This window comes from Raphanus sativus, unplaced genomic scaffold (genome assembly GCF_000801105.2).
Source record: "Raphanus sativus cultivar WK10039 unplaced genomic scaffold, ASM80110v3 Scaffold2201, whole genome shotgun sequence".
In the NCBI taxonomy this organism is placed as follows: domain Eukaryota; kingdom Viridiplantae; phylum Streptophyta; class Magnoliopsida; order Brassicales; family Brassicaceae; genus Raphanus; species Raphanus sativus.
The window spans coordinates 1,904-16,742 of NW_026617510.1; the positions used below are offsets into that span (position 1 = coordinate 1,904).

Sequence of the window (14,839 nt, forward strand, 5' to 3'; positions counted from 1 at the left end):
ACCTTCAGCAAGTTCAAATCACAAGTTGTAGTCAAGGGATATCTACAAGAACATGTGCAAGGACGTGTGCATGGCGTTGAACACATTCCAGGAAGTGAGCAAGGCAAAGACATCCTGACCAAGGCGTTGGCACGAATCAAGTTCAAGATGATAAGAAGCCTGATTGAAGTTCAAGATCTCTCTAAAGCCGAGTTGAAGCTTAAGAGGGAGAATGTTGGGTAAGCTTCAATAGCTTGGAGCCTAAGTTTCCATTAAACAAGTCGGTTTAGGAAATAGGCAAATTAACATTCCTCATTGTATTAAGAGATATCTAATTACTATTGGAAAAAAGAAATAGGAGTTATCTATTTGCTATATAAACACGTCTCTTGAGTTGTGAGAGATGTGGTGGAATAGAGATTCAAGGTGTTTAGTTTTGAGTTATTTTCTAAACACATAATAAAGAGAGTTATTCTTTATACAGAATTTCTGTTCGTGTTCAAGCTAAGATCCGAGCTTACACACATCACGTTTTTTGCGACTTTACTGCTGCCTGAAAAACGAGCTTAACTAACAACTTCACAAACTCATCTGCAGCAGGGTTTCTCAACCACATGAGCCCATCTTCAAACAGAACCGGTGAGATCACTCCAAAGTCTCGAACAAAAGAAGTCCACACCTCCGAGCTAAAAGGGCAATCAAAAAACAGATGTTGTCTCGTCTCCTCCGCTGCGTTACACAAAACACAGTCCGCTGGAACTTGCATTCTCCAAGCTCGTAATCTATCTCTAGTCCCCATACGGTTGCGAGCTAATACCCAAGTGATGAAAGCATGCTTCGGTATCCTGCCTTTGAACCACGCCTGTCGATGCCAGAACACTGGTTCCCCTTGCGGGTGCGATTAAATTGGCTAATCGCACCCTCAAGGGGAACTATGTTTAAGAATGAGCTAATTAGGTATGTATTCTAAAGAGGAATTGGCATATATGTGTAGAACTGCATAAATAAACATGTGAACTGAAAGGATAAAGTATTTTAAATTATGAAGATTTTCTTCTGCTAACAAAAAAAAAACTGGCTTAAATGTTATCATTAATCTAAAAATATAGTAATATTTTAGATAAAATGTTGAAAATGTTGTAGTTATAGATGGTCCATGCCTTCATGGGACATATTAAGCTTATTGCCTCTGTAATTTTTTTGGTAGTTGTCTAACATTCAGTTTTGTTCTCTCTCTCTTTCAGTTTTTTTTTTCGCATGCACAATACAATTCTTAATTGTTGCACAAAAGAACCCAATTCTTAATCAGTCAACAATTTCAAATTTCAAAAAGAACAATTAACATGTTAAAGAATTATGTTAATGAACTATTCATTTTAATTGTAAACTGAGGTGCTATTTAATTTTAATTTATAAATAGAATTTAATATTTTTTTTGAAAAGACAAGTTAGTAAGAACTGCATTCTGTTTTATTTTTTTTAGTGAGTGAATTTGTTGAATATTCATAAAAGATAAAAATGAAGATTATAGTCATGTAACAGTGATAGCCAACTGATGAGACAATTTAAGCACAATTTTGATTTTATTTTTCTTGGAAAATGTATAAGTGCATCTTGAAAATTATACAAATAATATTATAATGTACTATATTTATTATGTACATAGTATAGAAAACTAGATATAATCTTCAATTGAGTTTAATCCACTCCGGCATAAACTCAAACTAAAACTAAATTATATTTATACTATTGCCATAGATAAAATAGTATTTTATAAGTACTATCAAAACATTGTTTTGGATATACTTTAAACCAGGGTACTATTCACTTTTAATATGATTCAGATGTAGTATAGTACAACATTCGTCTGACAATTTTTTCAAAATTCTGTTTAAAAAGTTCTCGAGTTATAACATATCTAGGAAAATATGTATGTTATTAACATATTTAGAAAATTCAACATAACTATTATTATGTAGAGAAAATCGAGCAATAAACATAAGGACCAAGAAAATGAAGTTTACACCCATAACACCATCTAAAATAGATTTTTTTAAACACTAAAAATAAATGTAGCTTAGATGGCGTTATGGGTTAAAAATGAAGTTTATACCCATAAAACCATCTAAGCTAGAATATGTTATATATTATAAGCAGAAGTGTCAAAAACCGCTTAATTGCGAATGAGAATAGGTTATTTCAGAAAACCCGTTCTTGCATGCGCCTAAGAAGATGAAATTGCAGAGAATCGACTGAGTGGGTGTTGGCTAAGGGAAAAGGGTTACATCAGCAAGTAACATATGTGTTAACCCCAATTAATTCCCAGCCGATTTTGTTGTTGCAGAAACGAGTGAAGTGGTGTACCGGCGCGTCGTCAAAGAAGATAAGTACCACAAAAAGTTAAGCTTCCAACTTCTGTTTTCTTTTGTTTGTAGCTATTGAAAACACGCAATTGCAATCTCTGTGTCTGAGTTTCTGTGGTGGGTTGCAAAACATAAGTTTATGGGTCAGGGTGAGATAGTGATTAAGGCGTACATGAAATTTCTATACTATAAGAGCCCAAGTGAACAGTATAGTTTACTTGATAAAGCTGGTGGTTTAGTAAAAGAAAATGTCTATACACTTAAACGGTTGTGCTATCGTAGTGTAATTCGCTATATATATGATATATCCATTATTGTGCATGATATGCATGACTATTGTAATTGCACCATCTTTACTACTTGAGAATTGAGTGTGTAATAGTATTGTACAAGCCAGTGGCGGACCCAGCTTCAAGTTTTAGGTGGGTCAGAATTGGGCTTTGGCCCACGTCTAAAATATAATTAAAGAAAATTAGTGAAAATCTGGTGTCAGACAGAATCGAAACAGAGAAAAGGTGGGTCAGTAGGTGATGAAACTAGCCAACTGAGCTACAGAATCAACACGTTATATAACTAAAACAGCTAAGATATAAATTTAACCTGTGTCATGTGACACACTATTCCTTAACGTAGGTCCGCCTCTGGTACAAGCTATGATAATGTATATTGTGAAACTAATGTGTTATATTATACCTGGTCCATAAATAGTATAATAACTTGAATTTATATGTCACGTGTTTTCTCATAGCTTACCAAATTAGAAGTGCCTTATAAGTGGCGTTCAATGTCGTCGAATGTTATGCATCATGTAGACTTACTCACGCATATTGAACATCAATTCATCTTAAATTGTATATTCCCTTATCGAACCAAGGCTATTACATTTATAGCTGAAGTATAGCATATACTATAAACTAGGTAGTAATCCGTGCTGTGTGCGGAGTGAAATAGTTTATTAGATTATAATTTATTGTATTTTCTACTAAAGAATTTGTTGTATAACTTTTTCTGAGGATGTGCATTCATATATCCGTTCAGATTCAATTGATCTATTCAGATTTTAGATTCTTAGAGTTAGAAATTTAAATTATATTCGGATATTTACAAATTTTGGTTTAGATTTGGTTCAAATCATTGCGGGTTCAGTTAGGATTCGAGTTGGGATACCCATTTTAATTATGTATTTTTAACAAAAATTCAAATATACTTAAATCCTCAAATCCGAAAATAAAGTAATACAAAACATTAAAATTGAATAATGTAAGAATAAATATTTAAATTTATATAAAAATTAGTTGAATTTAAATATTTGGATGGAGAACAAATAAATATTTTTAGTATTTTGAACATTTATCTGTTACTTTTAGATATACATTTGTGATTATATTGATAATTTTTAGATATTTTCATATTTGTTGAATATCTAATAGATATAAATTTGAAATAATTAACATATTTAAATATATAATTTCTATTTAAGATATTTTGGTATCCAAAATATTTTAATTTGGATTAGATTCGGGTCTATTTATCTGGATATTAAACTTTTAGATCCATCTAATTATTTAATAAATTTTAGTTTTTACTTAATACTACTTTGAAATCTAGTTCGGTTAGGTTCAACGGATCCAAATATTTTACCCATACTTACTTTCTTCTACTAATAGAAAGCAAAATAAAATAAATTTAAAACAAATATTTTCGTCTTATTTAACATACATAATTATTGGACTATACTTTAATAATAGCAATACAAATGGTTGGCCGTTATATCAATATTGTTGGGCATGTTGCAAAATTGACATAGTTTATAACCACTAATGTGTATTTTCTTATAAAAATTCTTGGTAAATATAATAAAACACGATACAATCGAGTGAAAAGTGTTACAGATGTGTGGAAAATAATGTGATCTTTTTTTCAATCAATTTCACTAGTCTTCCTTTTTAAGCTTTTTTATTTCTTATTTTTATAGTAATTTTATTATGTTTATAATTTTCGGTTAAAAATTCCGTAAAGAAAAGCAATATTTGGCTGAACTGCCAAATATAGCCATTAAACAGTTAAACTCAATCTATATTTGGAAAATCCACATGGGTCATCTGACCCCCTTGGTTATAAGGTACTTCCGCCACTGGATGAATAAATGTCATAAAGTCGTCCTTGTCAGATGCTCAACATGAGAAGTTGTTGAGTCGCCGTTCCACCCAATTCTGCTTATAGGGATACATACATTTTCTTTAATGTTTCTCCACCAGTTATTCACGTCAGTTGGTTTCCTCGTTGCAGTATTTTTGTGTAGATATTTTACCATATGTTGTTATGTCAGTCACTGCACTTTCAATTGTAATAGTTGAGTCAGTTGTTCTCTATGGTAACTCGAACAACGTCCCAATTATTCAGCTTGCATATCTATTAAATGCAACAATGAAGTATGCTTCGATTGTAACTTTTATGTGGTTATTTATGTACTTTACTAAAGTATATAGTATTTTGTGCACTTTCCTCACCCTAAATAATGTATATACTGGTTCGTCTTTTTGAATTCAACATATTGTGTTCTTCGTAACGGTCTACTGCTTTATCTTTTGTTTATTCATCACTTTAAGAACACCCTCTCGCAACACATATACTACATGTTTAATTACTTTTTAGTAATATCATAAGAAATTTGGTAGATGTTCTGGTGTCTTTTTGGTTTGCCGCACCTATACATTGTATAGTCTAGTATAGTATTGATGATGTGGTGTTTTAATTTGTTAACGCATGTAGCATATGTGTGCATTCTTACCATGTATGTTTGTATTAGAGTTTGGACAATACTATATGGTACATAGTATAGTGTACTTTATCCATGTTGGCTACATATTGTAACGCTCACGCGAATGAAAGAAGAAAAAGATCAAAACTTGGTTCTAACTATTATATCGATTGAGTTCAACTGTTTAATGGCTATATCTTCAATTTTTAGGGCTCTTATGTTTATTGAAAAAATCATCCAATTATACATATACTAGGGGTTTGCCCGCCCTACGGGCGAGAGAATTTACATGAAAATTATTTTATAATAAAATATATTTTAAATTTTATAAAACATTTAAAATTTTGCTTTCTAGAAAAATAAGAAACATTGTAAAGTTTTTAATTCTAAGATCTTATTCTAAATTTTATTAAATTTTGTTGGTGTGAGTAAAAACGACCACTAATATTTTTTTGTTAGAGAAAACAAAATTATAAAATTAAAAAATTAAGGAAAATATAGTGATTTATATCTTTATTTTTAAGGGTATAAGAAGAGTCTATAAACTTGATAAAAAAAGAGTCTCTAAATAATTTATAAAGATCTATAATCTTTTTACAAAAGTTAATAGATCATTTGTAAAGTTTATAAACTGATCTCAGATTTATACTATTTTGTAAGGCTTTGAAAAGTACCTTTCAAAATCATATAAATGTCATAAATCCTTATAAAATAACAGAGTAGAAAGAAAAAATATGAACACATTATGGTTTTATTCTCTCTAATGGCATTGGTCTAAATATATATTTTAAGTCTCTCGAAGGCGTCAGTGACCACATCTATGGTCCATGATGAACTCCATCAACGCACTCATCTTCTTTTAGTTTCCTCTTTTCTCATATGGATCAAGGAGGATACTGAATGTTCTGATGTTGGATATGATCTCAGAGCTCTGAAACTTCTCAAAACAGTTTCCCATCATTTCTATCTGTCCGTTTCCACCAAAAGAAACTTCACGGTCCAAAAATCAGACAAAACAGGAATTACAGAATCTAATTTTGAAATGTTAAATGGCTAAAGCTTACCGCTCTGGTCGCCACCGACACCAATAATACTGATACACAAGCAAGAATAATCCACTTCCACATTACTAATACCGAACCAGGATTCAATATTGTTATAAAAAGTTAGACTCATCATCACATCATTCGGTATCACATACATTCACAGACATTTCTAGGAAATTCTCCTTCTTTTCATGGTGAAACCAAAACAGGTTCATTCAATCTTAGAAACTTCTCCGAAGCCGATTCCCCATGGTAGATCTTCCCACTTAGATTGTAGAATGTTCCGTTTAGGCATTGAACGTGTGCTTAATGCTCAGTTCGATTATCTCAGTGACCTTGCAGTTTCCTTTCTCGAACTCGAGCTCGAGCTCAAACTGAGCTGTTCTAAACGGCAATGCGCGTTTGTTCTCCACTATCTTTACACCAACTTGCCTTCCCGTTATCTGCTCAAACATACACTATTAAACACAAACAGATGTCAGTATATAGACAAATCTTGATCCTTCTCATGATCAGTATATGTTGAAACTTATGAGACAACATACATGAAAGCCCAGTTAAGTAAAGGCAACATTAAAGTCAAAACTTGTGACCAGCTTTGGATCACATCTTCACCTTTCTTGACCTGATGTTCAGACATATAAAACTTAAGAAATTCCTACCCCAAGTAACTTCTGTTGGACCTCCAAATCCTCCAAATGTAGAAAGTGTAGCTCTCTCTTGGATATAAAGCATTGTGCAGAGAATATACAATCACATAACTAAGTCTTATCTACAATCTCACCTACATAAGTTCTAGACCAGACTTATAAAGATGATAAGTGTCAGCGATAACGACAAAGAGTGCCTCAGTTTATGCTTTGGCTCATCAAGCTGGTTTGGATAACCATATGAGCATTCGCCCATCTCATCCTCAAGTGCTCCTATTAAAAAAATAACATAAAACAGCGAGGAGAGAAATAAAGAGCTCGGACCAAAAATCTCGATCCATTATTAATCTCGTATCCAGTCAGTAACGATAACATCAACCGAACCACTTGCGATTAAAGTATCCACAAGGCTAAGGGTTTGTTCACACAAATTAGGCTGTGATATAAGTAGATTTTCTGTGTATATACAGATTACCCTAGCAAGTAAGGAGTCAATAGCATGCTCAGTATGCACAAACGGACAAGTTAGTGTACACAAAGATACATTTTTTTAGAAAAGTCAAATCCAATATGGTTCAGAAAAGAACATAGTCATAGAGTTAAAGGTACATACAATAACCCCTTGTTTCTATGATTCAGCCTCTGCAGTGTTGGAGCACCGCCCTGGTTTCAAATCTGCAAGAAGAATGGAGGAATTCGCCATTGTAATAACAGGAAATTTGAACAGACTAATCTTCGGGTTTGCGTCGAAGCTGTGATGTCCATATCTGGATGACGGGTTATTTATACTCGAAGCTCCAGTAAGTTACTCTGGTAATGAAAGAGTCGGATTGAATGCTTCGTAGTGGGGTAATCACGTACAACATGGGAATAAAGAAGGTGATAATCAAACGCCAAGACGTTACGGAGAGATGATAAGCTTTCCCGACCTCTAGAACCTTCGGCGGCTGATTTACAAAGCTCATAAGAAAGAAGACGAATAAACTTAATCCCGGGTCTCGATGAAACACAAATAACAATCACATGTTAATAAAGTCCACTAACGACCCACCTTATACATTAGATGCCAGGTGTCGTTTTTCTCCCAATGGAGAAAAAAAACTCTACTTTATTAGTTAAGATATATATCAAAATAAAATTGGGAGGAGGAGAAAAAAGAAAGGGAAGAATAAGATGAACAATGCATGTATGATCAAACGATCATGGTTAAACAAGACTAGTTAGTGTAATATACTAATATTATATGGAATATACAGAATATTATAGTAAGTTGTAATGGTAAATATTTAACTTTTGTTATGTTATAGGCATGTGACTTAATTTATCTTTTTAAAAAACATCTTGGTGTTGTTTTTGTTGGTGAGAGTTGGCTTTATCTGGTCAAGTTTGAATGAATGAAAACAAATGGTGTTAAAAAAAGAAAAAATATTTGTGCGAGACTTTGTGACAGAAAAAAAAATTTTCGTGCGAGACTATTTCTACAATGTGTATTGTATGACTTTGTTACTTTATTGATGATGCAGATTTTTGTTAATCATCCGTTTCTCCCTAGTAAATATATGGCTATGGATGTTTACATTAACTTACAGTTACTGAAAAAAAAAAAACTTACAGTTACTGTTATCCAATAAAAAACTATTATGATTGATTGTAAACATTCCTTTTATTTATTTACACATATTATTTGATCACAGGTGTGATCTTATTCGCACAAACCAAACACACAGAAAGTGACATTATTAAAACACACAAGCAAGAGTACTAGCTCTTACAACTCACAAATCTTAAACAGTCTCACTGACAAACCAGATGCCTCCCATGATGCAACTTTTACAGCTCACAAACTCACCAACACCCAGCGGTCTTAAGCAGAGTCTACCCCATAGAAAAAGATGTCCTCATAACGACCGTTGGTGGGAGCCTTCCCTCCGTACATCAACAGCCCCTTTTTCCCATCAATGGACGCAGTCGTAGATGCGATCCATCCACGAGGGCTATGACCTTCCTCAAGTTTCTCCCACAACAAACTCTCAGTGTCCAACACAAAAGCCCCACCGGTCAATGACCCCGGACCCAAATGAGTCTTTACGTCCATCTCAATCTCACCTCCAGATATTATTATATATTTCCCAACAACTGCTAGCGCAAACACGCTTCTCGCCCACGGCTTTTCACCCCGTGTTTCCACTTTAGTCCACTTACTTTCGATTGGATCAAAGCAATGAACATCTTCCACTTCTTCCCCAATAAACCCATACACAACCCAAATCTTCCCTTTCACAACCGCAAGCCCCGCTCCACCTCTAGGTTTGCAAGACTCTCCTGGATTCGGAAGCTCAGTCCACTTTTGATCAACAATGTTGTAAGCATGTAGTGTGTTGACCCGTTCCTTAGTAGTCACTCCACCAAAGATATAAATATTATTGCCATCAACAGCCATCGAGTGGAAGCTACGTGCTGCAGGTCCATCGTTGACGTGAGTTATGAGTTTCCATTCGCATTTAACAGTATCGTAAGAGTAGAAGCCGTTGTAATTGCGGGAGGCGTCACGGCCACCAAATACATAAAGTGTAGTGCCGATGGCTACCATGCAAACTCCTAGGCAAGGGAGCTCAGGAACATCACCGTCTGGATCAGCGATCGACCATCTGCGAGTCTCGAAATCGAAGAAGTAGAGGTCTCGATCGATGTGAAAATTTGGCTTTAACTCTCCTCCAAAAGCGTACATTTTGTTTCCAACCATTGCAATAGCATGAGAACATCTTGGTCCAGGAGTCTTTCCAATTTGCTCCACCTAGTAATAATAGTCACCACATGTTTCTTAACACAATTAATGTCACGGTTACACATGAAACAATAATATTTTTTTCACGTTACTACGCACTAGATCTAAGAATATACAAATCGAACCAAAATCTATTCGAAATTTTGAACCAAAATCGACTGAAAAATTGTTACTTTATAAAGTACCTATAAGAAAACGTGATATAATACATCATTTTTTAAACTATTATATTTTTGTTTTAAAAATTAAAGACGAACTGATTGATTTCTACTGGAATATGAAATAATTTCTACTGGAATATGAAATATCTTAACCGAATGATAAATTGAATATGTCTAACCATACCGATCCGTATAACCACCGTATATTTATCCATACTAAGTACGTACCTTGATCCACTTGCCATGCAACATCGTCGGAGGAGAAGCTGAAATATAAGCTCCGATAGAATGAAGAACGTCCGTCGAGCTTCCATGAAAACCAATGATTTTGCCACCTTCAAGCAAAGACAATTTTGTATTCTCATTTACAATAACAGGGGTCTTTCCAAACGGCTGAGAGTTTATGCCCTTCAGAGTCTTGAATGCAAGATACGTTATAGCTTCTGTCTTCGAGCCATTGAGTTTTTCGTAGTAAGCTTTCACAGATGTGATGTCATCGTCTTGACCTACCTCGAACACCTCCGTTTCTTGAGATGTCTTTTGTCCGTGCTCCTGTGTCAATCTTCTGCCGTCTTTTTCATATTCAAACGTGACATAAGCTAAACCAGAATTGTCTTTACCAACAAAAACCTTTTTAACATGATCAAAAGCACCGTCGTCGAATGTTTCTTTACCCTTTGCTCCTATAGCTTCCACTTTGTTAAGAGAAGAGGAACGGGATAGTACAAAATACGTTCCAGGAGATATGAGATTCGAGTCAGGGACCTTCTGAACGCCGATGATCTTCTTATCCTTGACTTGGAGAGAAAATGGTTTACCAGTATCCTCAGAAAACTTATATCCAAAGAAATTGGAACCCGCGTTCTTGTCGGTTTTAAACTTAATTCCTTGAGGAACATCGTAAGAATTGTACCAACTCTCGACAGAAACGAGACACTCATCAGGAGGATTGCTTATAACAAGCTGGAGAAATTACATGGAAAAGCTAGATCATCAAAATGTGATTAATTAATGCATAAATGAACATTTATTCAAGAGTGTAAAAATGTAACGCACCGTTGAAATGAGATTTTTACCCTTCACACCATGAAGAAACACTTCCTTTGTCTCTCCGTTTTCTACATTATAGAACTTGATTTCCTCAACTCCTTCATTGCCAGATGTAATGTAGACCTTGGACAACTGGTTGGGAGGAGTCGGTATAGAAGAGTTTGGAGCTGGAGCAAAACGTACACCAATAGCATCGATAGCATAACCACCACGTCCATGGAATCCAACAAGACTTCCGCCATTTTCATCTTTGAACTCGAATTCTGTTCCCGTTATCTTACCAAATAGTGGAGAGGTTAATCCTTTGGAAGTTGTGAAGTGCAGTGATGTAATAAGTGTTGTATCATAGTTGAAAATATGCTCGTAGCTTCCACCAACGTCTGTGATATATTCATTCGGATAAGCCACCGAAAACTGTATTTCATTGTAAATTAAAAACCACTAAGTAATAGTAAACTGATTAATATTAACAAAAATATATAAAAAACATATGTTTATATATGCTTGACCTCTTTTGTCTCCCCTCGATTTGTCCCGTGTTCACGGATTTCGATTTTTCCATCATTTTCGTATTCAATTTTGATATAAGTTATACTGTATTCATCTGCTCCAATGGTTACTTTCTTCACACCACCCAAAACACCATCGTCAAATGTATTTCCCTTGTCACCACCTAGAGGTCCCATCTTTGTGGTATAGGGATCCGGAGTAGGAGCTGGAGGTGGAGGTGGAGGTGGAGGTGGAAGAGGCGCAAAATGTGCACCAAGAGCATCAATAGCATCACCGGACCGACCACAAAAACCGACAAGCTTGAAATCCTTTAGCTCGAACACAAATTTCTTACCAACCACATTGCCAAAAGCTGGGGAGGTTCTTCCTTTTGATGTCTTAAACCTTAGAGATGTAAGGCAGCCATCGATGGTTCCCTCCACTACCGTAATATGCTCATTAGGGTAATCCACCACGAACTGCAACATTTTTTTTTCTTTAAAAAAAAAATTCAACTAACACAAAACTACACATTTTTTTTTCAAACACATATTTTATATCAACTATTAATACCTCTTGGGGAACTTCTTGTCTCATCCCATGAGCATGTGGCACCATTCCTTGGCCTTTTGCATACTCGAATCTAACATAACTCACAAACTTACCACCTCGTCCAATGAGTATTTTTCTAACACTGTCGAAAGCGCCATCATCCCAAGCACTCCCTCTATTCCCACCTTGAAGGTTAAAGTGCTTAAGAGGAGGTTTCACAGCGAAAAAGTAAGCTCCAATGGCACCAAGAGCTTGACCAGAACGTCCATGGAAACCTAGAAGTTTTCCACCATTTTTACTCTCGAGCATGAATTCTATCCCAGATGGTTTCCTAAATAACGTGGTATGACCGAGTATGAGAGAGGTCCTTCTATATGAGGTTTTGAAGAATAACGATTTGATAAGCACTGCTCCATGGCATAAATCAAGTTCGTAGCTTCCACCAACAGATGTGATATATTCGTTCGGATAATCCACCGTGAACTAGATTTCATTATCCATTAGAACAACAAATGTAAATTGCGATAAAGATATAATAAGAACATATTGAAGAATAATAATGTCAGGATCTATAACCTCTTGAAGTTCTCCACGAATGGTTCCATGTTCACGGGTTTCAAATTTTCCGTCCTTCTCGTACTCAATCTTGATATAAGAAACACAGTTCCAGTCTTTTCCGACAGTTATTTTCTTCACACCATCGAAAACACCATCGTCAAATGGTCCGTCTTTGTTACCACCCACTGCTCTCACTTTTTCAAACATTGTGTTCATCTTCTAACTTCAACGAAAACCTGGGAAAACAATGAAATTCTTCTTTCAAAAACACACCAAGAAACAAAAGTAACACAAACGTTGTGTTCATCTTCTATTATTGGGAATAACTTAACAGGACAATGTATATATGTCTCCTTTGAATCTTTGACATGATTGTACTTAAAACAGGAAAATCAGGAAAACTTGTACTAACATTTAGAGAGATAGAGGGAGAGGGAGAGACCTGACTCTTGAGGGTTGTATTACTCTTAGGGTATACGGGATGTGAGTGGGAGTGATATGAGACTATGAGAGGTGCTAATCTCTATTTATACACTCCATGTCAATTTTTACTTCTTTATTTTAAATTTTTGCTTCTACCTTTTTATGCCCACATTTAAACCAAAAGAATATGTCCTCTTCACACGTTATACACACCATGGACCACACATCTCATATTTCTCTTTTTTTTGGAAAATTGCATTGTATAACCTTCAGACAAATTATAATTCAATGCCTAACCAAAAATCTTAATCACCTATACACCACACTTTTTATATATAACATTACTATATTGCCCTCACATACAACCGGTTGAAACCTGATTTTTTTTTAATAATAATAATACTGAAAAGTAATTCGTGGCTCTTTGAAAATCACACACCCTCTCATATTTAATTTATTTTGGTAACTTTGTAGAAGATTAAAATTCTTCTTCCCAGATTTTTTTTTGAATTGATTTCTTTTCACGAGAAATACAACTAATTATGGTAAAGAAAAACAACGATGAAAGCGTAGATGGTGAGCACACACACCAACTCATTCATTTCTTTTCTTTTTTCTATTAACTCACTTATTTTCATAATCATGCTTTTGTTTTCATACTGTTTTGACATTTTTGAATCTTGCAAATGAGATTGAAATTATCACATCAGGATTAGATCCATGATGCTTTAGATATCCAGTGGTGAAGAATAAAGGCGACGGATCGGTAAAAGTGTCTTTGTGTCAGAAAAAAAGAAAGAAGATGAAGACGATCTCTATATGATGGTAAAGAATAATGACAGTGAGTTAAGTGAATGTGTATCAGCATGTCTAAAAAGGAAGAATTGAAGAAGATGAACTCGTTATCTATACTATATTCAGTAAAATGAATAGTATAGTTTATATTCGTTAAGGTAGCTATTTCTATAAGGATACCATACTATTTGAGGCGAAATGCTATAATATTCCTTAAAATGTAATAATTTGTCGTGTTTTCGAATTTAATAGTCTGTTACTATATTTTTTATAGTATTTTACTAAACTATTTAATAATATGTCATGTCTTCGAATTTGATAGTCTGTAACTATACTATTTAATAATCTATCATGTCTTCGGATGTTATGTAATGCGAAATAGTATGTTACTATACTTTTTATCATGTATCATTCTATTTGACGATTAATACAAAGTGTTTTATTCACCAATATGTATTATATTATGCATTTGTTCCATTCTATTTGGGTTTATGGTCTATACTCGAGTTTAGGATTTGGTTATTAGGATTTAGGGTTTACTATTTGGAAGGTGGGGGTTGAGTTTTGGGTTTAGTGACCCTATCATGTATCTTTCCATTTGGCGATTAATAAAAAGTGTTATATTTTGTTTGTCAATATGTACTGTACTATGTATTTTGTTCTATTATATTTGGGTTTAAGGTCTATACTTGGGTTTAGAGTTTAGTATTTGGAAAGTGAAGGTTGAGGTTGGGGTTTAGTGATCACTAGGTTTTAGAGTTTAGGGTTTAGTGATTCTGATTTAAGGTTTAATATTTGAAAGGTGGGGTTGAGGTTTGGGTTTAGTGACCTTATCATGTATCGTTCCATTTGACGATTAATAAAGAGTGTTATATATGTACTATACTATGTATTTTGTTATGTTCTATTTGAGTTTAGGGTCTATACTTGGATTTAGAGTTTAGTGATTAGGGTTTAGGATTTAGTATTTAAAAGGTGAGAATTGAGGTTTGAGTTTATTGATAGCAGTTTAGTGTTAAAAAAAAAGTAATTTATTGTTGTCAAAAAAAAAAAAAGATAGCAGTTTAGTGTTTAGTATTCGAAAGTTGGGTTTGGATTTAGCATTTAGGAGTTGTATATTGGGTTAAAACCTATAATATTTCAGTGATATGGAATACATTTTTTCATTTGGGTTTAATGTCTATATTTGAATTTAAGAGTTTTTATTTGAGTTAATTTATATAAACT

At 34.2% G+C, this 14,839-nt stretch overlaps 1 protein-coding gene and 1 long non-coding RNA gene across 3 annotated transcripts; both read right to left on the reverse strand.

Moving 5' to 3' along the window:
- Positions 1 to 6,236: 6,236 nt before the first annotated feature.
- LOC130505355 (uncharacterized) lies at positions 6,237 to 7,066 on the reverse strand. Its single transcript, XR_008941638.1, has 2 exons — positions 6,695 to 7,066; positions 6,237 to 6,607 (listed from the first exon to the last, which is right to left on the reverse strand). It is a non-coding gene; the product is annotated as an uncharacterized LOC130505355 (long non-coding RNA).
- A 1,377-nt stretch (positions 7,067 to 8,443) lies between these two features.
- On the reverse strand, positions 8,444 to 12,927 carry LOC130505356 (nitrile-specifier protein 4-like). Of its 2 annotated transcripts, none has more exons than XM_056999951.1 (7): positions 12,837 to 12,927; positions 12,413 to 12,630; positions 11,858 to 12,319; positions 11,305 to 11,763; positions 10,802 to 11,209; positions 9,974 to 10,708; positions 8,444 to 9,593 (listed from the first exon to the last, which is right to left on the reverse strand). In XM_056999951.1, the coding sequence occupies exons 2-7, from the start codon at positions 12,608 to 12,610 to the stop codon at positions 8,664 to 8,666; spliced, it is 3,192 nt and encodes a 1,063-aa protein (XP_056855931.1). In that variant the 5' UTR covers positions 12,611 to 12,630; positions 12,837 to 12,927; the 3' UTR covers positions 8,444 to 8,663. The 2 variants fall into 2 exon arrangements, with proteins under 2 accessions (XP_056855931.1, XP_056855932.1); XM_056999952.1 differs by having other exon boundaries at positions 12,807 to 12,886.
- Positions 12,928 to 14,839: the final 1,912 nt, after the last annotated feature.